At 46.6% G+C, this 27,441-nt stretch overlaps 1 protein-coding gene across 5 annotated transcripts in view; it reads right to left on the reverse strand.

Moving 5' to 3' along the window:
- GRB7 (growth factor receptor bound protein 7) overlaps nucleotides 1-27,441 on the reverse strand; it is a 189,403-nt gene that overhangs the window by 64,121 nt on the left and 97,841 nt on the right. For 2 of the 5 annotated variants that reach the window (XM_029572749.1, XM_029572753.1), the window contains 13 exons: nucleotides 12,603-12,774; nucleotides 11,403-11,544; nucleotides 7,954-8,110; nucleotides 7,256-7,377; nucleotides 6,451-6,528; nucleotides 6,179-6,316; nucleotides 4,789-4,899; nucleotides 4,388-4,486; nucleotides 3,895-3,969; nucleotides 3,643-3,759; nucleotides 3,345-3,405; nucleotides 2,989-3,076; nucleotides 2,567-2,660 (listed from right to left, as the gene is read on the reverse strand). In XM_029572749.1, the coding sequence (XP_029428609.1) occupies nucleotides 2,567-2,660; nucleotides 2,989-3,076; nucleotides 3,345-3,405; nucleotides 3,643-3,759; nucleotides 3,895-3,969; nucleotides 4,388-4,486; nucleotides 4,789-4,899; nucleotides 6,179-6,316; nucleotides 6,451-6,528; nucleotides 7,256-7,377; nucleotides 7,954-8,110; nucleotides 11,403-11,544; nucleotides 12,603-12,774 (1,454 nt within the window). The remainder of the gene's footprint in view (nucleotides 1-2,566; nucleotides 2,661-2,988; nucleotides 3,077-3,344; nucleotides 3,406-3,642; nucleotides 3,760-3,894; nucleotides 3,970-4,387; nucleotides 4,487-4,788; nucleotides 4,900-6,178; nucleotides 6,317-6,450; nucleotides 6,529-7,255; nucleotides 7,378-7,953; nucleotides 8,111-11,402; nucleotides 11,545-12,602; nucleotides 12,775-27,441) is intronic. The other 3 variants (XM_029572751.1, XM_029572750.1, XM_029572752.1) reach the window with 3 other exon arrangements.

A 27,441-nucleotide genomic window follows, 5' to 3' on the forward strand; every position in this document is an offset into this window, starting at 1 on the left:
TGCAGATCTGGTAGTGGTCCGCAGAGCGGGGTAACCCGAGAATCCACACGATGAAGGAGTAGTAGGTCCAGTACTCACTCAGCATTAGAGGAAGCCAGATGTAGAATAGGCAGCGAGGAGACCCAGAGCAGGAGCACTGGAGGGTCATCTGAGGAACAGCGATGAAGCTCACTAAAAGGAAGGTGAGACAGGGAAGATGGCTCTCCAAGGAGCGGATAGCCCTAGGTGTAACAAGGCCCCTGAGGAGCGGGTACTAAGATCACCCAGACAGGAACTGCGAGACAAGTACCAGAATGGCAGAATTGAGCAGGACAGGAATCCTTGCTAACTCGTAGCTTAGATGGTCAGCTGAGCTTAAGTAAGTAAGCGGATGACATCATGCGGTGGGGACACCCCCGAGCTTCCCGCCATGACGCGTACAAGAAGGGGACAGGTGCGCGTGCGCGTGCGCGTGCCCTAGGTTACCCTGGATGCAAGATGGCTGCTGGGAGCACCCACGCTGTCCCAGGCACGCCATGGGGGTCGGCGTATGGAAGCGGAGGCAGCCATCCTCCCCAGACTCAATGCTGTAGGAAGAAAGGAGGTAAGCAACAAAGGTCACAGCCACCTGCGACCGACGGGCACAACAGTCTTCTCCCAATCCTGAATCCGTCTGGACCTTCGTAGCCTTTTGCTCCTGCCTCCGCTTGATATGAACTCTAAGAACATAAGAAAATGCCATACTGGGTCAGACCAAGAGTCCATCAAGCCCAGCATCGCATCCTGTTTCCAACAGTGGCCAATCCAGGCCATGAGAACCTGGCAAGTACCCAAAAACTAAGTCTATTCCATGTTACCGTTGCCTCCTCCAATCCTTTTTTAAACATCGCTATACTAACTGCACTAACCACATCCTCTGGCAACAAATTCCAGAGTTTAATTGTGCGTTGAGTATCCGAAAGAGTAAATAACCGATTCACATCTACCCGTTCTAGACCTCTCATGATTTTAAACATCTCTATCATATCCTCCCTCAGCCGTCTCTTCTCCAAGCTGAACAGCCCTAACCTCTTTAGTCTTTCCTCATAGGGGAGCTGTTCCATTCCCCTTATCATTTTGGTCGCCCTTCTCTGTACCTTCTCCATCGCAATTATATCTTTTTTGAAATGCGGCGACCAGAATTGTACACAGTATTCAAGGTGCGGTCTCACCATGGAGCTTTTCCTGTCCGTCCCAGCATGTCTGCCTTGCCTTGATTGGCCGGGTGGGTGCGTCTCGGTTCAGGCCTCGCTGGAGTCTTCATTTCTTCATCCTGGATCTTCAAGCAACCTGGCTTGGGAGACCTCAGATCGTGGTCCGTGACCTGCCAAGCTTGGTAGTGTAGGGCGCGTGAGAATGCGGTCCACAACCTGCCTTGCTTGGTAGTGTAGGGCGTGTGATGTGGTAGTACCACTTCAGTATTCCACCGGATAACTTCATTCCTTGTGACTCTGTCGGAGTCCTCAGTATACCAAGGCTTGTTTTAGCCTACAAGTCTTCGTCCCTTCATTGATTACCCTGAGTCTCATCTCAGCCTCACAAGTCTTCATCTAATCGTTGATTACCTTGAATCTCGTCTCATCCTTACAAGTCTTTGTCTCATCATGGACTACCCTCGAGTCTCGTCTCATCTTTATAAGTCTTCGTCTCACCTTGAATACCTTGAAGTCTCATCTCATCCCTTCAAGTCTCCGTGAAATCCTCACATATCCTGAGTCTTCGTCTTCATTTGATGTCTTTGTTTGATGTCTTCGCCCTTCAGCCACTGTCCGTCCTGTCACATTTGCTGCTCCCGTGCGGCAGGTCCGAAAAGGCTATTGAGTGGCTGGAGAGCTACTCTAGAGACCAACATTGTGTTGTTGGGTCTCTCCCTATGCGATTGTGTTCGGTAGTGGCCAGGGTTCAGCGTTCCTGAATCTTCAGCCCGTGCTTGGACACTCCTCGCCTGCCACGGCGCTTGCCAGAGCTCCTCTGCGACGGTGTCGTGGCCCAGGGGTACACAAAATCCCAGAGATGGGACCGCTTCCAGCGTTCCCACAACACCTAATTTCTGTTAGTATTTCATTGTCTGTTCATGTTGGCCACGTGGGCACTAATACACCCTCACTGCTATTTTATTCTTTTCACCTGGAATTTCTATCCATAAAGATTCAACATTGCATTTTATTTTCTGCAGAATTTTTATCCTGTTTGACTCAATGCTCTCTTTAATAGATAGTGCCACCCCTCCACCAATTTGATCCATCCAACATTTCAATATAATTTATACCCTGATATCACAGTATCCTATTAATTATCCTCCTTCCACTAGGTCTCTGAGTTGCCAATTATATCTATCTCTTCATTCAGTGCTATATACTCTCCCATCTTATTTTTTAGATTTCTAGCAGTTATATACTGCTTGTTCAGTTTTAATTTGCTTTGATGTTTTATAAAAAGCAAAAAAATCAGGAATGCATATAATTAAATAAATTAAATTAGTGATTGTGCATGCGGGTGACTGTTTACATGTGTGTCTCTGTGCATATGGCGAAAGGAGGTTCCATACCGGCAGGATCAGGTAGTGCTTGATTTTCTGTAAATGGCACAGGGACAGGACGAAGCCCTTTGGATTCCTCTGACTCTCCCTCACCAGGAACACACTGGAATACAAAAGAGAGACCCATCATACCTAGCAACACTCGATATACCGGTCACCACTGGTGTCGTCATGACAAAGGCCAAGGATCGGGGCAGGGAAAGGAAAATGGAATCACATTGCCTCTGGTACTGTGTGCATTCAGGATTCAGCAATGGCAGGAGGTGCATTCCTGAACATTCATAACTCTGAGAGCAAAGTAGTGTGATAGTAGATACTTCTTCACCCACTCTCTACCCTTCCTCCCCAGTACTTTCCACCCATCCAAAGACAGAAGCCAATTCAGCCATAAATAGTATAGGAACCTCACCTCATAGTGAGCCCCTACTCACCCATCCACAAGTCCCTGCTGGATTATTAGCCGCTGGGTTTCTTCCCTAGAGAGGCGACCATGATACCAGGCCTGGGTCCTGTGGATCACTGAGAAGAGAAAGGGGAATTCTTAGATAGAAAAACTGTTTGTAATGTACTATTGTACTGTCTTGGGAGTGCCCGGCCTCCTGAGCTGCTTCCCATCATATTCCATGCTCCAACCTTTTCCATGTGTGTCCTTGGCAATGGGAGCTGGTTTCTGATCTGAGTATCTGCCTAGCTATGGCACCTGCCCAGCAGCCAATCAAAACATGCACCATGTCCTCCTCCCCATCCAGGCCTCATCAGGGAAACATCGCACACAGGCTGCACTTACCTGTGCTGAGTGTGGTGACCTGACAGGGACTCGGTAAGCTGTTTCGGTGACTTGTTTTCTTCTGGAAAACGAGCAGAAAAAAGTTTGGCATTGTTGTTCAGGTGAGGGTAAACTAGTGTTAGATGAGCAGAAAACCTGAGAGCAGGGTTCTGCATTACTTGCCTGTACCTCAGCCCTATGCCTCTATCTGGTACTCTTAACCCAAATTCTCCTTTGGTTTTTTTTATTCTAATCATTTTCTATATCTTTCAACTTGACTGCAGAACAAACTATTTTCTGGAGTCTGTCCCACACTCACCCTCCAGGCCTGAGCCTCTTCCAGTGCCACCGACAGAGCCTCGTTGGGGTTATCGATCACCCGGCCCATGCACCCCGAGAAATCCATAGCTACCAGGGTGTTATCGGATACACTCCGCTACAGAAAACCAGAGACAAATAGGTTAGGAAATCACAGACTTCAGCAGGGAGGGTGCAAGGCAGAGAAAGAGGGAGGGTACAGAGGGTGCAACTAGGGGGGGGGGGGGAAAGAGAGGCTTTGACTTGTACTCACCAGCGGTGGGGAGCTGATGCAAGCATGCTGATTGCGTTGGGATACCTCATAATTTCTGTAGAGCTGGATGCCATACTATGCAGGGACACAAATACAAGGAAAGCTTCATAACTTCATCCCAACCCAAGACTGCCATCCTACAGGAGAATCTGCTCTAGTCACAAAGACAGTAATACTATTACAATCTTTTCACTAGACAGGGCTTATTCCACATTCGTCTATTTAACCAATCCTTAACTCCCAGGTCATAACATACCCTGCACACACTTACTTTCCTGCACACTCATCCTGTGCACATTTCACTCTGCTCTCTGCATACATTCCCTGTGCACATTTTTGCTCCTTATCTGGCCTGTCAGCAGAGGTAGTAGCTCCCCAGGATCCAGTCTTCACATCCAGAAGGAAGTGTTCATGCAGGGCCCACAAGTGCTCTGGTAGCTTAGTGCCAGCTAACACTCACTTGGAGCAAGGCAGGAGCAAATAATGTACTGACCTTGAATAAGCGGAAAGCTGAAATCCAGCAGGTGCGGCTCTGCTCATCCTCTGTACAAAACACCTTCAGGCCTTTCACACCATTTCGTGTCTTGTGAGGCTACACGTGCAGGAAATCAAACACAGAGCACTCATTAACAAACTCATATACCCCCAAAGGCAAAGAGATGCACTGGGCTCTGATACTGGGAATAGTGTTGTGAGAAAAGATCCCTGCCTCCAAGGGTGTGCAGATACTGTACAGGGCTCTGAGAGTAGGAATGGTGTGTTAGAGGGAAGCTCCCTGCTTCTGAAGTGTGCAGAACCACTGCACAGGGTTCTGGATTCAATGCATTTCTGTGTTCTAATAATAGCTAGATGCTAAATTCTGTCCATTCGCAGCACTCTGTCCTGCTCTCTCACCTTTATGCAGAAGCCATATTCCGTAGGGGTGCCATAGAGCTTTTTGCCTTGTGTCACAAAGAAGGCGTTGGACTCCGTGACATCGATGAAATATTGTAAGTGCTGAGGGTCCTGTTCAATGACAAGCAGCAAAGATTGGGAGTCACAGGAGGGCCACTGCAGGATGTGTGTGTATGTGCATATAGGTGTATCTTCATATCAGTATATCTGTATATATTTATACAGGTGTGACACAGCGAGGACTCTGCACATACAGACAGTCCAAGGACACAGAGAAGTTAGCCTGCTGGAACAATGGGGAAGTGAGTAATACCGAACTCAGGGAGCTATAACACAAGAAAGGGAAAAGATGATGTTGTGTTAAAAGCAAGAATTATGGGGATTGTAGTCTCAGGGAAACTTGGCTGAGAAGGCCAGCTGAAGATAATCAAGACATAGTTGGAAGAGAAGACTAAAGCCTCCAAGAGGGAGAGGAGCCCATGAAATTACCATAAGAACAGAGAGTCAGGAGCCAGCAAGCTGAATGCCACCAGAGAGGCAGAAGTCAGCAGAGTGAGGTACTGCTATTTCAGCTAGAGACACAGCTTAAACAGTGGCTCAGCCTGGCAGGGCACAACTCAGAAAGGGGCTGGGGTTGTCTGTGCATAAATCCCTGTTGTGCCTGCCTGAATTGCCCTGGAATCTCAAGGCACCAGCCGTGCTTGTAACTATTAATGTGGCAGACCTAAAGAAGGAATAAAAGAGATGTTTTTCTCAAGTTGGCCTGGCTTTGTAGTTGTTTGGATTTTTTTGGTGACAATCCAGGATGGGGGTGCTAATCTCGCCCTGTGACAATGTATGTGTATACACGTGCAAAGTCCATATTCAGACACAGTCCGGATAACAAAGTTAGCCAGACAAACTTATCTGGCTAACTTTGGAGGTATATTCAATAGTGCAGCTGCACTATTGAATATAGCCAGCTATCTTAAAATTATCCAGCTAACTTTATCTGGCTTTTAGAACAGTTGTTTGGCCCAACCAGACATAATAGCTAAGTTAGCCGGATAACTTAGCTGGCTTAACTCAACTCCTCCCAGTTACATCCCGGAATGCCCCTAACTTATCCGGCTGAATTTTAGCCATCTAACTTAGTCCACTAAAATTTAGGCAGATATATACCCAAATATTCACTTAGTCTGCTAATTTCTGAGTTAGCCTGCTAAATGCTTTTGACTTTGGACCATGTGCATGTCTGTGTGCATGCATATGTATGTGCATTCACAAAATGCTTTGGTATCTCCACCAGTGGCTGCAGTACCTTCCACAGAAGAGCGGAGAGGGGAAAGGAAGAAGGGGAAGGGGAGGTCAAAGAGGGTTTGGAGAGAAAGAGCCAGGGGAGAGCTCATACCTTGGAGGTACCTTTTGTTGAATAGTACAGCCCTGATCGCCGCAAAAGGAAGTAAAGCCTCTTCCAGACTTTCTTTCCCACCTCCTTCAAGTGCAAGTAGCCCTGGATCTCTGGACAGCTCCCAGAATTCAAGAAATTCTTTCAAGGGAGGACATGAAATGAAGAAACAGAAGTGAGGAGTGGTCTAGCAGCAGAGCCTCAAAAAGATGTAACAGCTGGGATCTATCCTGGCCCGGCACAGACTCCCCAGAGTCCCTCACCACTCTACTTACCTGTATGAGCTCAGAGTGGGACATTCCTTTATTAGAATCTGAGCAGCTGGCAACCATCACTTCTGGGAACAAGGACTGCTGGAAAGGAGAAGAGAGGTTAGAAAACAAAGGAGGTGTGCAGAGAAAGAAAGACATTACAAACAGACAAATATACTGAGTCCAATATTCAAAACAAGCTGAGTTCCTACATTTTTATTTTCAACTAAACTTAGGATCCTAAATTTCTGGCTGAAAATTCACGTACAATTAGAGCCCTAAACTCAGTCCCCTAAACTTAGAACTGCTATTCATTTGCCTAGATTTTGGATAAGTTAGATGCCTAGTGCTGAAAATCAGTCATAGGCACATCACTCTATTTCCCCACCTCAAACCTTTTAGGTCTTTTATCTAGGCATAACTCTGCCCCATATTCACCCACTTTTAGGGTCCTAAAATTTAGGCACACAGGATCAATATAAGAGCCTAAACCCTTTAAAATCATCCTTCGCTGTGTCTATACATAAAACATTTACACACACAGTCAGCAGTCCCTGCTCACAAGGCCCAGTGGAAAGCACCCATGAACCCAATAAGATTGTTTGTGTAGCAGGTGCTCCCCACTGGATTTTCAGCAGTTGGACAGTTTCACTGCACATACACACAGACACCACTTCCCAAGAGTTAGAAGCATTATATAAGATGTAATATTCACAGCATTTCTTAACCTGTAGGATTTGCCTTGCCAGTTCTTGTGGGAGACAAATTCTGGAACGCAAAAAGAGGCACAAGAGCCGAATGGCCAGATTCTGTTGTTTCATCAACTTACCGGAGAATTTTTGAAGAGTGCATATTTCGCAAAATTTTTCCTGAAGATAAACTTGCTCTCTCCACCCATGGGCCATGTAGCTTGGACTTCCACTACAGACTCATGCTCCTCCAAGCATCGCTCTGGGGGAGATGGGGAGGATGAAGGGACAGGAAGAAGGTCAGTGAGGAGGCAGTCCACACAGAGTGCAGCCACATTCACTGAAAGAATTCCACAGACACACTGCTTGAATCTGAGGAACACTTTCAGCATACACTGTACAGAAGGAAGACTTTCACTGGCTTAGGATCTACGATGCTGTACATTTAAAATAGAAGGGAAGCTCCACTCCAGGAAACTTCAAGCAATGGGCCTCATTTCCCATGGCAAGTTGAACAGGATCTCAGCACAGCTCTGACCATAGCATGGCCTCCATTCTCAGGGTGCCACATGGCATCTTTCATGCTCACTGATCCCCTGGTACATTAAGTCAACGCCATCTCTCTCATAGGGAGACACGGTCGCAGTCACAGAGGGCATGCTATCGTAGGGGAAACTTGTCACAGGGGAGATGCAGCCACAGGAGATTCTTTCTGTCATAGAGGCTTTTACACCACTGAAATGCATTTGGAAGGAAAGTGATTTCAGGCAGGATTTACTGTAGCAGGGTCCATGGCATACAGACAAACACATGCCCCTGAGCTCAAGGGTCTCCTTACCCAATGCGAGATGTGGATGAAACTCCACCAGTGACCAGCTCTCATCACTCAGAGCATGGGTTTTCTGTACCAGTATTTCACAGACATTTCGTGCTGTGGCACCAGCCGTGACCTCTAGTGACCTGCAGGTGTCATCCTCACTGAAGACCTTCACTACCTGCAAGATAAAGCAGGCATGAGCAGTAACTGGGAGTGGAGACATGTGGTCAGTGTTCCTATGTCTTCTTCTGGCTCACTGGGGACAGTAGGATCTTACACAGCAGCTCACATCTCAAAGTCCTGTGCAAGGAGTCACTGCTGCAACTTATGAAAAGGACAAAAGTGTTTAGGAACCTTCAGGCAGGCCAGGATGACATAGTGAGTGAATGCTGGTGGTAGGCATTTGAATGCCACAGGTCTGTGCATTAGATGTGTACTTCTGCTCCCCACTCCCAATTCCCTGCCCAGCACATCTTCACCATCTTTGTAAAACACTAAAAGTATGTGAGCTCCCAGAGCCTTTTCCTGCTGACAGTGGAATGGCAGGCAGAGCCCATTTTGTGTGCTGTCCAAGCACCACATGGAAAGACAGAGAGTGGGATTATCCTCAAACCCCAGCAACTAATATAAACCACCAAACCATGTACAGCCTGTAATGCCTCTATTTGACCACTGGAGGGTGCCAGAGGCACTCCCTGCTTGCAGGAGGACAGCTTCTTTCTGTCCCCACCAGGCCAGAGCTTGCTTTGTGCCTTTAGTTAACTCAGAGCTATAATTCACACCTCTCTATCCCCAAGGTCCCAGAGTCAAGTCCCACCTCTGCTAAACCATCCTGCACCATTTACTCTCAAACAGTTTCAGCTTTCTGGACTGAGAATCTTTCCTTAATCATATAACCTCTTTGGGGATGAACTGTTTCAACAAATTTTATCACTGCTGTGGCTGTATATTCTATAAATAATTACCCTACTGTAATACTGCTCCTGATAACCCAGTGCAGACATCACATTGATACATGTAAAGCATGAACACAGCATGGACAGCTGAAGGGTAGATCTTCCTCAGAGTCCAATGCAGGTGTCTTACTGATACATGTGAATACAGCATGGACAGCTAAAGAGGGGGGACACAGGAAAGGAAATTTATAATAACAGGCAGTATAGCCTTAATAAAAAGGCCCTTTAATCCAGAAAAATATGAAAACAAATTAGAACAGAAAAGAGCAGGAACGGAAGCCAGAAATGAAAAGTGAAGCTACCCCTGTCTGAATCTTTCTCCAGATTAGCAGTAAGCAACTCGGTCCTCAAGTACTACAAGCAGGTCTGGTTTTCATGACATCCACAATGAATATGCATGAGATGATGGCAGTACATGCAAATATATTTTATGCATATTCCATATAGATATCCTAAAAACCAGATCTCCTGTGGCACTCGATTGCTCTATATATAGCTCCACTGAGCCTCTCAGAGGCAGGAATGGGAGAAGGGGGGAGGTGGGTCAGGAGAACCTGAACACTAAGCTACAAAAGTCCCCAGACCAGCATGCGTACCTCCAGTTGGGGTAAGGCCAGAGAAGGACTTGCACCTGTCCCATTATCTTTCACACTTCACAAACCCTGTCCCAGAGCCCCAGATCACTTCTGCTGGCCTCTCCTTTATACCCTGCAGCATCCTAGGGTCCCTGGGATTCCCTGAGTAACTACAATTGCAACAAAGCCCAGGTCTCTCGCCTGGCCAGCTGTGACACATGCTGGCTGCCAGTGGATATGCACAATCAACTTAGAGGACATATGGGCAGGGATGGATTTAGGATTTTGCCGCCCCTGGACACTTTTGGTGTTTAACCTCCCCCGCCCCCTCATCTTATGTAAGGGTTTGTATCAGGGTAGTAGGGGGCTGTTCTCTGCTGAATGAGATTCAGCAGAGCTGGAAGGCAGCAAATCTTAGCCAGCCTACTGCACCTATATGTTTGCCACTCTAGGCACAGTCATAATGGGAGCCTATTGACCAATCCAAGGCTGCATACAAGGCAGCAGCCTAAAATCCTCCCATTCTACCTACACGATGATGTCACAGACTGCTGCAAGGTAAAGCAGAAACAGCCTAAGAGGTAAGAGTGACCGCTTGTTTCTCGGTCACTAGGTCAGAACAAACAGTGGAGTCATTCCTAGTTTTTCAACTCCCATTATAATTTTTTTTTTGTTTAAAAAAAAAGTCTCAGTATGCAGAAAAACCAGGACTGGTTCATCTATGATTATGACAGTCCTGGTTTTGATACATCCATGCGTTAGGAGGGTGGGACAGCACCAGGAATGGCTGGGGGTTTTCATCCTGAACTTCAGTTAGTTAGGGGTTGTCCAGCCTTGCAGAATGCCTTTAGTGCCTGAGCTGGAAGAGGAGATGCAGGGTTAGCCACCCCCTCTAATCCCATTACTCGGCAGAGAGCCTCTCTTCCTTCAACAGCCTCCTGTCTCATGTCTCTGCTGACAATCTGAGTCTGTGCCAAGGACAGTTTGCACCCACAGGAGCCAGCGACATGTAGCTTGTCCTTTGCCAAGAGGACAGACTTTCCTGGTGATACACAACAGGAACCAAGAACAAATGGCAGTCTGGCTCCTTCACTTCTCGCTCACATACTGTTTTATCACATCACTGTCACAACTGTGATGTCATTAGGCTGCAGTTAGAAGGGAGGGAAGGTGACAGCTGAAAGCCCCAGGAATGAAGAACTCCTGTGAATGCCGAGTTCACACTAATGGTTTTCAAGCAATTTAACTTTATCCATTCAAAGAACTACAAACAGTCCTGTGCTGAAATAACAGGGGGGGGGGGGTGCTTCAGGGCAGGAGTGAGGTGTATCGGCAGAGCTGTGTGTGATGGTCTCCAGACTGGAATAGCAGGGGGAGCTGCAGGGCAGGAGTGAGGTATGTGTGGAGGTCTCGGTACTGAGCAGGGGGTGCTGCAGGGCAGGGCAGGATCTCACACCCTGACTGATCTGCAGATCTTGGGGTACTGGATTGGCTGCAGTGCATTATCCAAGCAATGATTAATGACTTCTGGGAGACAGGTGGTTACTTGGCAGCAGGACAGGTTGGTGTTTGTTTGAGAGCAAGTTCTTGCAGGCGTCAGCGCCCTCTGCCCATGGCCAGGTGCCCACACATGGTTCATGTTACTACAATGAGGGCTGGTAATTGAAGCATTCATCTAATGAGGGACACCAGGAGTTGGGATGTGCACAGAGACTCCTCAATATAAGGCACCAAATGGGAAATCAATTTTTAGAACAAAAGGACCAGAGGGAGGTGCTCAAATCTCCCAAGGACAGGTTCAAACCCCACTGAGCCTCTAATGACCAACCTAGAGGAGACAGTGCCTCTTTTATCACAGGGGAATCCCAGGCACAGCTTAGGCACTGAGATCTGCACCTCCCACCCCCTCATTTACCTCCCTCCCTGCAGTGGAACTTACATGGGGGCCGCTTTCCCGCTGCGGTGACCGCCCCAGGGATGCATTGCTCAGAATGGGAGACTTGGATGGGCTGCAGAGCTCCGGGAAGGGATTGGGAATGGCAGGCACTGAGGAAGCACGAGATTCCTCCTCTCTTAATCTTCTGTCCAAAAAAGAAAAGGAAAAAGACAATTTAGTGCAAGGAGTTTCCTTCAGAGTAGGAGTGGGGTTTTCAGTAAGCAGATAAAGGAGGGAGAGGAATATTTCCTGTGCCTCTATATTTCAGTCTTTTCATAGTTTAGCATCCTCCCCTCACCAAACTAATTGCTGCTTTGGTTTTGTATGGTCTTATTCTGCTCTGATCTTGGGTTGAAAATCTGATATTATTACTATTATTATTAATTAAATTTTATATACTACCTGTAAAATGAAATAGCCAAGCAGTTCACAAATTCAAACATACATAATAAAGTACAAAACCTAAGATTATAATTTATACATGCAGTGAACATTGCTAAGCAAGACAGTAAACAAACTAAACACAATACAATAATACAATAAATGACGCTGGTTTGAAACAAAGCCATCTGCAAGATGTTAACATTTAAAGGCTTGTGTGAATAGCCAAGATGTTACTGCTTTTCAAAATTTCAAGTGTCTGCTCAGTGAATTGACAAATAGTTCTAAACCGCCAAGCTTGCAGGAGGGAGGAAATGCTTTGTGGAACCCTCCCACTGTCCCCTCATCCACCCGCCCCATTTCCTCCTTTCCTTATATAGATACTGATTTCTTGCAGCTTTATCCATTTAGACAGAAAGGGACTGTCCTCAGTTAAACCCCATGTAATAAGGCATCTATGAGACTGTTAATGTTATCCTGGTTTCTCTTATTTGTCTTGTCTGTCTTAACTCAATTATAAGTTCCATGGGGCAGGGACTGTCTCTTATGTGTCTGTCTGTACAGCACTGTGTACGTCTTGTAATTGCTACAGAAATAACCAATAGTTTATAGTAGTTAGTTGGAGGGAGAGAGGGCTCACACTACGGAACCAGTGGCAGAAATTGCTTCTGGAGGTCACATTGCTACTTACTGATGAAAACTTGTGGTTATATTTGTTGGAATGATTGCTACCGAATGTTGTTTCCAGTTACTTTAGAAATCTTGCTTCAGTTCTTTGCTGATCACTCTGACGACACAAAGAACAGAGGTAAAAGGACTCACCCCCAGCTGCTGCCCTGGATAAGGACAGGCTGTGACCTCTTCACATCCGGGCCCAGTAATTCCAGCTTCTCTGTACTGGGGAGACCCTGGGTCCTGACTCCCTCCTCTTCATATGGGTTGTCCAAGGTACAGCTCACGTTCTTCTCCAAAGCCCCGAGGTCCATGTCATTATCTGGTGATGGCAAAAAGAGAGCTTCAGGGTATCTGCACTGGAGGAATAAATAGCTTCAGCTGCAAAATGCAGGAAGTTGGGGCCTTTCCCCTCCCCATTGTCATATTCAGTTCACTTTCCCAATTTTCTCAATGACAGATTTAAACTTCTTCTTTGGAGGACCCAATTGTTTCCTCCTGCTGCTTTAGACTTGCAGCTTAATCCGAAGCAGGACTGGGATCTGGCACCTATGAGCCTTCATTCAGAGCTACCAAAGGGATTTTTCCTCCACTTTATATTTTCTACCCCATCATATCAGTCTGATCAATGCAGTGAAGGCCCTGGGCCGGAGGCCACACACCAGGACTCCTTCTGGAACCCCAAATCTGGCCACTAGGTGTCGCCATTGCATGATGATTGAGATTCTCTCCTTCCAGGGGTTGTGAGCTCTGCCTCCACAGCATCCCTAGCCCTGATTGATTCAGGGAATAGAAGACCTGAACCGGGACTTAAACCCACATTCTCATAGTACTGCCACTTAGCCTTTGGAATGGTCCAGATAAAAACTTCCTTTTTACAAACGGCTGCATGCAGAGTAATACAGGAACACCTGGAGCAGGCGTTAATTGCTGAGCACTCCTTAAACCAGTACAGAAAAGCAGAAAAAGCTGCTTTTCTGTACTGCCTCCTACTTAATATCATTGCGATATTAAGGAGGAGGAAAAAGTAATTTTAAACAAAAAAAAAAGTTTAAAAAAACGCCAGCAGTCGGGTGCAGGAAATGGACGCTCAATTGAGAAGCGTCCATTTCCTGAACCCCCTGGCTATGTTCAGCACCCGCTTTCTGCGCCAAAGTATTGCATTGGCCCCTAAATGCTGGCAGGCAGGAGCCCAGAAGATCCTCCAAAGCTTTAGCAGAGAGGTCCAGATCAGCAGGATCAGATTGAGCTTAGGCAGGTTTTATTCCAAATGCATCCTGGGATTCATAGTCCTTCTACAAGTCCCTGCAAAGGATGGCATCTGTGACTAAACAGCTGGACCCCCTGCAGAGATCTGCAACCTTCCCTTAACTAGAGGCTGAAATAAACCAAAGTCTCTGTTCCCTCTTTCTTTACTGCTGAAAGACAGCATTGTTCGCTGTGGTTGAAGGGATACTTTAAACTTTAAACTTTTTTTCCGATAGCATTGGCACGGATTCTGCCTTATCAGCAATTACTGTGCCCACACCGTGAACTGCCCATGACCTGCCCCGGCTCCGGGGATTAAAGTGTAACTAGAAAGATAATTATCAATCCTGGGATATGCATAGGAAAAGGAGACCTGGGAGGGGAGAGAAGCACGGCGAGATGAAAACATCATCTGGTCTGGTGTCCATCTGTGTAGAAACCTGGCCCAGGCCATCCAGTCCTCCTTTCCTAGAGACCACCATTGCATTCTGGAGCTTGGAGTACTGCTGTGATTTGAAAAAGACTAGTAGGCCAAACAAAGCCATCCAAGAACACCAGAGTTGCAGCATTGTGTCCTGGCTGCCCAAGCTGAATCAGTCCCAACCCTCTCTTTTTATCCCATGGATACCTGCCCTGCCCTGGGTGAAATCTGACCCAGCTTCACCCTCTCCTTATCCCATGGATACCTGCCCTGACTTGAGTTGGATCAATTTCTACCCCATTTTCTCCTTATCTCATAGACATCTGCCCTGGTTTGAGTGGGATCTGCCCCAGCCTCACCCCCTCCTTATCCCATAGACACCTGCCCTGGTTTGGGTGGGATCAGTCCCAGCCTTGCCCTCTCCTTATCCCCTGGACACCTGCCTTGGCCTGGGTGGAATCTATCCGAGCTCTGCCCCTCCTTATACTTATACCATGGACATCTGCCCTGGTTTGAGTGGGATCTGCCCCAGCCTCACCCCCTCCTTATCCCATAGACACCTGCCCTGGTTTGGGTGGGATCAGTCCCAGCCTTGCCCTCTCCTTATCCTGTGGACACCTGCCCTGGCCTGGGTGGGATCTGCCCCAGATCTCTACTTGTCCCATGTTTGTCCCAGTTTTTGCCAGCAATATGCTGATCTTATATGCCAGCTTATTGATGTCCCTTCAAAGCATTTTCATGCTTTCTTTCTCCAAACATGGATCTAGTATTTCTTCTCTGGGGTAGGAGGCTACCCCCCACCCATATGGCTTCTTTGTAGACTTGCTCTGTGTGAATACAAAATCTACTATGCCACAAAAACCCATGTGTTCCTTAGATCACCAGTACTCTACAGCAATATGATGCCATGACCTCTTTACCCTCCAAGAGCCAGCCGCAGCAGTCTGTGGAAATCCAAACTGGTCTTTAACTGGTTTGAATATGTCTGATCTTGTTCCGATGCCCAGAAAACACTGAGGAGCTCTTTTTGGATTTCCATAGTGTACCAGGCCAGGCTAGGTTAGAACATATCCTAAGCTTTTCTGATATACCCAGAAGTAACAGCATGAAAGGAGAGGAAATAATTAACCTATAATGGTCCAGTTGGGAGCAATCCCAAGGCCTCCCTCTGGCCAAAAAGCCAGGCCCTAAAACAGTATCCTTATTACTGTTGCAGATACAGGCCTTGCTTCCAGTTCTCTGGACTCAACACAACTACAACATATTCTGAGAAAATGCCACAAAGGAAACAGAAACCCAGGCAGAGTGGATAGATTAGAAACTCCAAAGCACCATGAAAAGAATACTGGAGGAGGTGAATGAAGAACTTTCCACATACCAGCCTATGGGGGCTGCCTATCGGCAGCTGTAACATATTTAAAAAAATATAACCAGCAGGCACTCTCAGCAGGAGAAAGAAAAAGCTGGCATCAGATCCCTTCTGGGATTCAGAGAACGTCTGTAGCTTCCTTGCTGGAGCCATACTCACACAAATGAGCACTTCATTCCGGCAGGTTTGGCACTTTGCTTCTGCACTATACGCTTCCCAGCAGTCTTCCAACCCGTGTAACTGCTGGAGCTAATCAGGCTCAAACAATATCAGAACATGGGAGAGGCAGATGAAATGATTGCTAACTAGAATTTCTCATAACACAGAATTTACTTGTGGAATTCCTTGACCCAAGATGCCCTAAAGACAAATATTATAACTGGGTTCAAAAAGGGATGTCACACACACCTAAACCATGACATCTAGAAAGTGACAAGGTATGACAGCAGAGAGAGTCTTGCTGCTAAAAATATATACGTCTGTCCATGAGGTGTTCCAAGAGAATCCTTTGAATAGTGCTGTCCAAGCCTTCTGGTAGCTACGCCTTTAGACAGAGGACAGGATTGTTAGCATTTTACTGGTTCATTAGAAAGAGGAGGTGTCTGCTTGCTGATTCTTCTTTCTAGAAGGACATCTACAAACATACAGAGCAGTCTGAGCATTAGTGTGGACATGTGGAGCATGGAGCAGGCAGGCATGACACCAGGAGACAGTGCCACAGAACAGAAGCATGGGGGTTGCAATGCTGCTTGCTACCTCACCGGATGTCAGGGAAAATATCTGAAGGATGGAGGCTTCCACTGACATTCTCTCTCTGAATCAGAGGACAGGAGAGGTCCTGAAGAATCTCTCTCAATCACCACACTAACCCAACCCAATATTCAATTCCTGAAAATACAACCTGCCCCAGGCCCTCACGCCTAATCTTCAGCTACTTTTTTCCCCACCATTTCACATCCAACCCTATGCCAGCTCTTCACATCCAACATCGGTCCCAGTCCCTCATATCCAATCTTCAACTCTTTGAACACAATCCATGTCCCAGACCCTCACACCCAAGTCTTGTCCTATCTCCTCTAAACCAACTATTTGTCTAAAACAGAAACTATTGAATAGCAAAGTTCTCTACCCAGGAGCTGTGTTCTATATTCTGTATTCTACATCTCCAGAATGCTTAAGTCCCTGGCATGTCCTGATACCACATAACCCAGCTCATCTTTCAGAGGCTGCTGGGATCTTTCTTGTCAAAAGAGATAAATTGCAGAATACACTGGGATAATGGTTTCAGCCAGGATTACTGTGGGTCAGGGTGCAACAAAATGAGTCCAATCTGCAGGAGAACCCATCACACTCTGTAATTAATTGAAACAACCCCACCCCACTGCAGTGCGCAGTACCCACTGTACTCAATGATCCCTTGAAGACTTTCAGTGCCTCTGACTCCACTGGAACAAGAAAAAGGCGAGACCTAAGAGAGATCTTCAGACAGAAATTTGATGATAAATCCCCACTGACTGAAGCTGAAAATAAAGCAATCTGCCTTTATTCTTCAGTCAGCATTCCCTGGGCTAGAGAGGAGGCGGCCACCAGGAGCTAATAGTGCTATACACCTAATTTTATCCATGGAAATGGCTTATGAAAATTGCCCTCAGGAAGATTAAGGAAATGAGGAAGGTCTGCAGTGGGAGGAGGGAAAAGAGAACACCAAGGCTAAGCAGACACCAGCTCCAGATCAAGCTATTTCTTTCTATAGTGGTCTGGGAAAAATAAACATTCAAATGAGTGGTGGGCAAGAGGTGCAGTGGGAGCAGACCTGAGCCGAGCACATTCTACTCATTCACTGCCTGGAGACATGGTCTAGACGGCAGGTGCCGCACCTGCTCCCTGTGCCGCTCCCTTACCTGCACACTTGCATGGGAGGAGCTGGAAACAGAGCATGGGGACAGAGTCTCTGGTCGGAAAATTGAGGAAGATCTGCCACTCTCATCAGTTCCTAACCTTGCACAGCATCTCAGACCCTAGCATGGGGCAACCAAAGGTTTGCTTCTCAGGAGATTCACAATCAATACTCAGCAAACATTTCCTCCAGCTGCCCAGTCAGCTTGCCCAGTCACAATCAATACTCAGCAAACATTTCCTCCAGCTGCCCAGTCAGCTTGCCCAATTTTACTTCCCAGGGCAGTTCTAGATACCCCAGTTATTCTCCGGCTTTCCATCTTAATAACCATATGCATTCTGTAGCATACTCCTGCCAAGGATTCACAGGAGTACTTCACAACAAGGCCCAAAATAAGTAAGGTGCTTTACTCTTGCTCTCTCCTCCCACAGAGCCACTGAGTGCTGCATGAGATCATGGAGGACCTGAAATAGGTCATGAAATAGGTCATCACACACCATCCCCCACTGATGGTCACTTCGCTGTAGTGTCTACAAGGCCACTGATCCCTCCTGTACACAGGCTGTTAATTTTTATTCATTAATTGACTTAGAAATGGTGCCTGGAAAGGAATGCAAGAGTGGAGGGGGAGTGAAGGAAGAAGGAAGACATGGGTGGCAGAGGGTAAAGGGAAGGCTTGGCCAAAAGGGAAGGTGCACCAGGCCATGCCTATCACTCACACTTCCCCAGCAAAGCCACAAGGTCAAATAGGACACATGCTATGATATTAATGGAGTTTGAAGGGCTTCTGGTATCTCTACTGATAGTTATGTTTAATCATTACTTGGAGACAGGAATTGTGCCGGAGGACTTAAGATGGGCAGATGTTGCTCTTCTATATAAGAGTGGGGATAAGCAAGTTTGCTTACCGTAAACGGTGTTTTCCGTAGATAGCAGGGAATTTAGCCATGCATAGTGGGGTGGCCTCGTCCACAACGTCACGGATGCGGAGCTTTCTCTCTAAGCTCAAAGAGCTTTGCACGACTTCCTGTGCTCCTCGAGCCTGACTCAGTTGGTTTCCAAGCTAATGCTGACGTAAGTGTAGTAAGAATAATGGCTGTCCAGGGAGGTGGAAGGGAATGCATGGCTAAATTCCCTGCTATCTACGGAAAACACCGTTTACGGTAAGCAAACTTGCTTTTTTCCGTCGATAAGCAGGGCATTTAGCCATGCATAGTGGGAGTCCCAAGCTTATAGGTTGCAGAAAGAAATCAACAAACATGTCGTAATGGATAAATAAACATATCGTTTAATAAATACAACTTTTTTTTTTTTTTTTTGCAACCTAAGAAAGTGGACAGCCACTATGGTTTTGAAATAGACCTTAAAATGGCAGAACCCAATGAGGAATCTGCTGCCGACTGTTGGTCCAAACAGTAGTGAGAAGTAAAAGTATGTATGGAAGACCAGGTTGCTGCTTTGCAGATGTCCTGGATTGGTACTCCTTGAATATGTGCAATGGAAGTTGCAGTCGCTCTGATTTGGTGGGCCTTAATCAGGCCTGCAAGAGGCTTCGCTGTCATAGAATAACAATATTGGATACAAGCTGTCAGCCAGTTAGAAAGAGTTCGCTTCGAAACTGGTTGACCTGGATTGTTTGGATTAAATGCTAGGACTACCTAATACGACTTTAAGACCACTGCAAATACTTCAGAACACAGCAGCTAGAATACTAACAGGAAAAAGAAGGAGGGACCATATAACTGAAACCCTAGCAGAGTTACACTGGCTACCAATTGAACACAGAATTAAATACAAAACCCTATGTGTCATGCACAAACTAATTTATGATGAGAAATCAGATTGGTTAAACACAGCATTACGGGTACACACTCCACACAGGAACCTCCAATCAGCAAATAAAGCCCTCCTAACCATTCCATCAGTTAAAACAGCAAGACTGACCCAAGTGAGAGGAAGAGCCCTATCACTAGCAGGACCCATAATCTGGAACACAATGCCTCCAGAGATCAGACTACAAAGTGATCTCAAGGCATTCAAGAAAAGTTTAAAAACATGGCTTTTTAAACAAGCATTTTACAAAGAGACGGGAAAATAGAGAGAAATCATTCAGGAAAAGACAGAAAGGCACCAACACACAGTACTTAGGACTTTACAGTAGATTAGTCTATGAACTCTACACAATAAGCATAACTACAATACTATGTGTGATAAAACTACCCGTGTACGTACCTTGGTACAATTGGTTTTGAACTACTTCACTAAATGATTATGTCTAATGATTTATTGTAACCGAACCTTTGACGGCACCTGTTAGAATGTACTATAGTACACTTTCACCTACATTAAATATGTGCCTACATGTAAACCGTTGCAATGGTATTTAACTTAGCAACGGTATAGAAAAGTTTTTAAATAAATAAATAAATGTCTAATTGTTTCAGTAGTATTCTTGCAATAAGCTAGGGCTCTTTTACAATCGAGGGTATGAAGTAATTTTTGTGGATCGTTAGAATGTTGTTTCAGGCAAAAAACGGGTAAGGAGATTGTCTTATTCAAGTGGAAAGCCGAAACCACCTTTGGTAGAAAAGAAGGATGAGTTCGTAAGACTACCTTATCATGATGAAACTGAAGATATGGAAAATTAATGACAAGCGCTTAGAGTTCACTTACTCGTCTCGCAGAAGTGACCGCTACTAGGAAAAGAACTTTCCATGTCAGGAATTTGAGTGAAGAAGTTGACATGGGTTCAAATGGTGGATTCATTAATGCTTCCAGAACAACATTGATGTCCCAAGGCACTATTGGTTTCTTAATAGGCAGGTGAAGATGTAGTAACCCTTTCATAAATCTGGATATCAAAGGATGAGAGGAGATGGAGCCATCTTTCTCCCAATGGTAATAAGCCGCAATACCACTGAGGTGAACTCTAATGGATGTGACTGCTAGCCCTGAGAGGGATAAAGTATGCAAATAAGCTAGCAACGATGCTGGTGAACAAGAGAAGGGGGTGACCTTTTGGAGGGCACACCATGCCGAGTATCATTTCCATTTAAAGGCGTAGCTATGTCTTGTCGATGGTTTTCTTGCTGCCACCAGAATGTCTGTAATTCCAGACGAGAGATCTAAGGAGTTTAGTAAGTGCCGTTCAATTTCCATGCCATCAAATGAAGGGAGGCTTGCATTGGGTGTATTAAGTTTCCCCCGTCTTGTGAAAGGAGGAGTGAGTCTTTTGGCAATGGTATTGGGGGATGTACTGACAGACGAAGAAGATAGGCATACCATGGCTGTCTCGGCCACGCAGGTGCTATGAGGATTAAGTCCGCTTTGCCTGTTACACATTTTTGGATTGTGTGCGAGATTAGTGAAATTGGAGGAAAGGCATATAGAAGACCCCTGTCCCACGGAAGCAGGAATGCATCCTGCGACATCCTGTATCTGCTGGGAAGCAGAGAGCAGATGTTTTTTACTTTTCGGTTTTCTTCCGTCACAAAGAGGTCTATGTCCGGAGTTCCCCAGATCGTAAAGATTTTGTTTGTGTTTGTCTGATTGAGCGACCACTCGTGAGGGTAGAAAATCCTGCTGAGTTTGTCTGCTCTGGTATTCGCTAATCCTGGCAGGTAGGATGCTTGAAGGAAGATATTGTTGTGTTCCGTCCACTCCCAAATTTGAACCGCTTCCTTGCAAAGAATCAAGGAACCGGATCCGCCTTGTTTGTTTATATAAAACATCGCTACTTGATTGTCGGTGTGGATCATCAGAGATTTCCCCTGTATCCACGTTTGGAATGCGAGAAGGGAATTCTTTATCGCTCTTAGTTCCAACAAAATTATTTGAAAGTTTTGCTCGGTTGCGGACCATAGTCCCTGAGTCTTTAGATGGAGGAGATGCGCTCCCCATCCTGTGGTTGATGCATCCAATGTAAGAATTAGCTGGTGAGGGAGGTGTTGGAATGAGCTCCCTTCGTTCAGGACAGATGGTTGAAGCCACTATCGGATATCTTTTTTCATGTACTTCGTAACTTGTACCTTGTGTGACATCAGTTGAGTAAGTTGGTTCCATTGGGACTTCAGGCCTCATTGGAGACGTCTGATGTGAAGTCGGGTATTTCGAACTACATGTATTGCCGCCGCCATGTGACCTAATAGGACCATAACTTGGCGAGCTGGAACTTTTTGTTGGTGCAAGAGAGATTGCGCTAGAGATCATAACGTTTGGATTCTGTCAGGAGGCAGAAAGTCTCTGGAAAGTGGAGTCCAGATGATGGCCCCTATGAATTGGATGAAGTTGAGATTTTTCGTAATTTATTATCCAACCTAGGTCTTGCTGTTATGCTCAGGCTTGTGAACCCTTGGACCGACTGGAGGATGGTATACCTTAGGAAGTGGATCCGAGGGTTCTCCCGTCGGGTGGCGAGGCAGAACAGAAGTGATCTGCTGACCCTCGGCACTGGAGATTGAGGCGACTGTGGAGGCAGACGAAGAGTCGTGACGTCAAGGAGAGGAACTGTGTCTTCGCCACTGGAAGCCCGCGGTCCCCCCAGGAGGAGCCCATAGGGACCCGGGCCACTGGGACTTACGTGGACCTTTGAGAGGTCAAGGAGTCATGAGGTTGGTGCAAGGGCTAACTGGAGCTTCACCCTTGGAAGCCCGCAGTCCCCCCGGGAGGAACCCGTAGGGACCCGGGCCGCTGGGACTTAGGTGGGCCCTTGGAGACGATAGTCCAGAAGAAGTCCAAGATCAAGTGCCAGAGGGTCGTCGCTTACCAGTCCGAGGTCACACACCAAGGGATCGCCGCGTGCTAGTCCGAAGTCACACACCAGGAATCGCCGCTTGCCAATCCAAAGTCAGGAACCAGGAACACACCAAGACGAGACAGGAACCAGGAACAAGGATCCAAAGCACCAGAAGACTCACCGAAGCAAGCAGACTTAAACAGCGCTACAAGAGACGTTGCCAAGTCAAGGAATGAGCAGAGGAAGCCTCCCTTTATACTTCCTCTACTCTGGCTCATTGGAAACAGCTGAAAGTAGTTAAAGGAGCCAGGCCCCTTTAAATCTAGAGAGGAGACGCGGCCTCGTGCCTAAAGATGGCGACGGCCATCTTGGAATTCCTCCGCGGAGGAAAGACTGCCTGACACTGCAAGGGAGGAGTAGGGACGGCTCCCCATCCAGCGTCCATCCCGGGGACCCACGCCAGAGCGACGGGCATAGACTCAGCAGCTTCCCTAGAAGCTGTCACGGTGGGTTGCCGCCGCGGGTAAGGTAGGGGGCCACGTCCGTGGCTGTCCTCGGGTGTGGAACACAACACTTGCAGACAGAGTAGTGTGCGTTGTATGTGAGTCTGCAGTAAGTGGGCATCGTGGGATACAATCAACCAGTCGTCTACATAAGAAAATATGTTTATGCCCTGTTTGCGTAAGTGTGCCACAACAATAGCAAGACATTTTGTGAAGACTCTTGGAGCTGATGAGAGACCGAAGGGAAGCACTTGGTATTGGTAGTGTTAATTTGCTACCTGAAAACAGAGGTATTGCCAACAGTGTTTGTGGATCGCAATGTGAGTGTACGCATCCTTTAGATCTACTGAACACATCCAGTCGTTCGTTTGGAGAAAAGGCAGGACTGTGTTGAGAGAGGTCATTTTGAATTTCTCTGTGTGTAGAAATTTGTTGAGTGCTCGAAGATCCAAAATTGGGCGAAGACCCCCTAACTTCTTGGGATTGAGGAAGTATTGGGAATAAAACCCGTTGCCCAATTGATTGGAAGGCACCAGCCGGATAGCCTTCTGTTGAAGGAGGAGTGAAATTTCCTTCAGGAGTGATGGTACTTGAATCAATGGAATGTTGGGATGAATGGAGATAAATGAGATGAAGTAAAGTTGGCATGGACTTGAAACGTAGGCAGTATCCCTGTCGTATAATACTCAGTACCCATTGGTCCGTGGTGATATGGGACCACTGGGAGTGGAACAAAGATAGTCTTCCTCCTACACATGCTACTGTTGTGGCAGGTGAACCTAAAAAGATTGTTTAGGTGGTTGTTGAGTATTCTGAGATTTCTGTGGTCTCTGGGTTCTCTGGCGCGGTCTCTGTCCTTGTATCTGAGATTGAGACTGCTGTTGTTGGAAAGGTTGTGGTCTATAGTTGGATTGGTAGGGCTGATAATACCGGTATGGTCGGCGGTAGTAGTAACCTCTTTTATACTGCGGAAAATAACGTTTGGAAGTAGACGGTGTGTCTGAAGGAGCCGTCAAAGATTGAACAGCAATGTTCTGGTCTTTTATTAAAGATACGGTCTCCTGAAGTTTGTCTCCAAACAGGTTGTCCGGTCTACATGGTAAATTAGCTAGACAGTCGTGGACATCATCACGTACACTGCTAGCTCGAAGTCATGCCAGGCGTCTAGCCGAGATTGCGGTTGCTGAAGCACTTGCTGAAGTGTCAAACGCTTCATATGAAGTACGTAATAAGTGTCTTAGACCTTCTTGTAAATCGAGGAATGGTTAAGGCAAGGAAGAGTCCCCTTGTGAGGTATGTAGCAAAGGTTGTAGTTTTTGCATACAGTTAAACAGATATTGGATGATATAAAATTGATGATGATTAATACAAGAATTAAGCATCGAATTTTGGTAGATTTTCTTTGCAAATTCATCCAACAACCTATTGTCTTTTCCTGGGGGAGTATTGAAGAAGAGCCTGTTTTTCTTGGTCTTTTTCAACGCCGATTCTACTACGATTGACGTATGTGGGAGTTGAACATTTGTGTAATATGATGTCTTTTGCATTCTATATTTCAAATCCAGTTTTTTGGAAACTGGGGTGAGAAGTAGTGGGGTATCCCAAGATTTATTAGGCCTTCTAAAATCTGATGTGGAGGTAGAGCCATGGGTTCAGAAGGCACATCCAGTATTTGCAAAATTCCCATGACCTCCGATCTTGGGTCTGGGAGTTTGCGAGTCTCAATGTTTAGAGCTAAGCCTAGCTTCTCCAGGAATTTAGCATAAGTTAGATCCTCAGGAGGTGACGTTGGCTGAGGTAACTCTTGTGGAGGGTCAGAAGGGATCCCATTTGAACTCCCTGGAGATGATGGTGGAGAGAATACTGGAGAATCCGTGTGTGTGGATAATATAGGAGAAGTAGACTGCGTTGGAGACGGTAGATTTGGAGGTAAAGAAGGGGAAACATGTGGTGGTGTAGGATCTTGAGGATCCTGTGGAAGTATATTTGGATCCTGTGGTAAACCTTGGAAAAAGGTGTGTAATAAAGAAGTTATCTTCAACATCGTGTCTTCAGCAGTAAGGCGAGAAGGATGTTCAATCGGTCTTGTGGATTTTTTGAGACATTTGACCAGTAGTTTTGTTGATGGAGATGTTGGTCTGTTAGTGTTCGGGGTAGTTGTGGGTGGATCCTTGGGCCGGTAGCAGATGACCAAGCCCCCGGGGGAAGATCCCGAGTGGGACCACTGGTCAGGCTCAGAGTATGGAGACAGACACACACTAGTTCTTTTATTAAACAGTATATTGAACCACCAGAGGTGGCAGTAGTGAGCTGGAAGTGCCCGGCTGGGTTGTAGTCCCTCAGATACTGGAACAGCGATCCTGGATAACTGAGCTGTAGAGAAACTGAATATAGTGAGTAGGCAGGGTAAGCAGAGTTCAGGAACAGAACCTTGATGGTAACACTCACACAATAGTCTCTTAGAAGCAGCCCAGGAGCTGGAATGAAGTAGGCCTTCGAGGAGCGAGTACCTGGTTCCAGGGTTCGCTCTGAGAGAGAGATGGTAACTCACTGGTGTTGTAGGCAGTGATGACTTCCTGGCAGAAGTGGTATTCAATAGCAAGTCCGGGAACGTAGGCCCTCGAGGAGCGAGTACCTGTTCCAGACTGCGATCTGAAAAGCAAAAGAGAAAGCGAGGCCCCCGAGGAGCGGGTACCCCTGGTAAGTCTGAGGAGGCAGAGTAGCAAGGTATGCGGAAAGCGAATCCCATCCGCCGATACCTGGAGGAAAGCCCTTGCTAACTCGATTCGCTAGCAATTTCAGAGACCTTAAATATCCGGTGAGGATGACGTCACCTCAGGGGGACGCCCCTGAGGTTCGCGCCACTGCTGGTACTTGAGTCGGGGCCGCACTGCGCGCGCGCCATTAGGCTGCTGGGAAACATGGCGGAGTGCAGCATCCAGCCGGTCCGAGGACACCGGAGGAGAACGGCTGGGCTGCGGAGTGCAGCGTCCAGCCCAGCTGGGATGCCGCGGCAGCCAAACTTCCAACAGGCAAAGAGGGAGTCGCCAAAGAGGTAAGGTGGGCGTAGTGGAGACGTTGGGCAGTGACGGTCGCAACATGGCCTCCTTTTAGAATGTGGAGGACAAGGGAGTATATCTGATGAGATGTCCCACTCTGCAGCAGGTTCATCAACTATTATGTCAGATAAGACAGAGGATGGAGAGTGGTGGTCTCCATGTCTGGATGTGGAGTGATGTGTGATAGATTTGGAGGAAGATGAAGCACCAGAATGTGGTATAGTATGCTTCATCTTTGAGATTGATTTTCTTGGTTTGTCAAGTGGTTGAGAGACTGACTTTTGTGTTTTGGAAGAAGCATGTCTAATTTTTTGACTCTTATGAGTTGAATGCATCGTAGACTTGTCCAATGCGTCGTGATGCGTCATAATTGCGGTTGATGCGTCGTGATGCATCGTATTTCCTTTATCTGCGTCGAGATGCTTCATAAGGTTTTTTGGCTTCGACACTGACAGAGGAGTCGACGCATGCGTCGAAGGCGTCGGGCGAGATGAAGCGAGTCGATGCGACGCAGATGTTGTCGACTCATGTGTCATGGTGGAGCCGGTGCTCGACGCAATCTGCCTGGTGGACGACACAGGCTGCGGCACACGGCCTTCAGAGGCCGAGTGCGTGCACCGAGGAGTCCCGGACCAGGGTTTTTTCTTACCCGGGGAGGATTTGGTCAATCGTCCATTCTTTGGAGAGGGGGCATCAGAGTGCCTCAGCCTCTCCATTTTTTCCTTCTGTTGTCTTCTCGCCCGTGGGGACATTTTTTTTCCACAGTCCCTGCATGTAGTTTGGTCATGGTCAGGACCGAGGCATAAGTAGCAGTAATTATGCCCGGTCACTGACATAATTTTTCCTCAGGAGCAGTATTTAAATCCCGGGCTTTTCAGCATTTTTATTTTTTGAAGTGAAGTTTTGTTTCCTGAGGCGATGAAACACGTCTGTGCAGTACCGCAGAAAATAAAAACTGAGGCAGGCTCGAGGAGCACGGGAAGTCGTGCTCATGCGCTCTTCAAAGCTCTTCGAGCTTAGAGAGAAAGTTCCGCCTCCGTGACGTCATCGACGACGCCACCCCACTATGCATGGCTAAATGCCCTGCTTATCGACAGAAAAAGTGAGCAGACTGGTAAATTCAGGCCAGTTAGCCACTGGTATGCAAACTAATAGAGTCACTACTAAAGGAGAGGAGGGTGGAGTATCATGAATCTGGCAGATTAGAGGATGCAGACAGCAGGGTGTTACCAAGGAAGATCATGTCAAACTGTGTGAGCAGAAAATACGATCAGGTTGGGTGCTGGATATGGTGGTACTTGGCTTTCAGTAAGGCTTTGGACACTGTCTCATAAATAAGACGAGCAGCCAGGAGATGGATCTTAAAATGGTAACTGCTGCATCCCAAGTTAGAGATTTAGGGATTATGTTAAATAATGAGCTCAAACTGAAATCTGACATAAATCACAAAATTAAGGAGGATTATTTTAAACTTCATGTACTGAAATGGCTAAAACCATTATTAGAGTTTAATGACTTCAGAACTATTTTACAATTCCTAATATTTTCAACACTTGACTACTGTAATTCTCTTTTATTTGGTTTACCATTTTCTTACATCCGACCTCTTCAGATATTGCAGAATGCCAGAGTTCTGTGCGGCGGAAAAAAATTTGATCACATTACACCAACACTTACTGAACTTCACTGGCTCCCAATCAAATTTAGAATCGATTACAAAGTTTTATGTCTAATTCACAAATCTATATATCATGACA

The sequence above is a fragment of the Rhinatrema bivittatum genome, chromosome 12 (genome assembly GCF_901001135.1).
Source record: "Rhinatrema bivittatum chromosome 12, aRhiBiv1.1, whole genome shotgun sequence".
NCBI lineage: Eukaryota > Metazoa > Chordata > Amphibia > Gymnophiona > Rhinatrematidae > Rhinatrema > Rhinatrema bivittatum.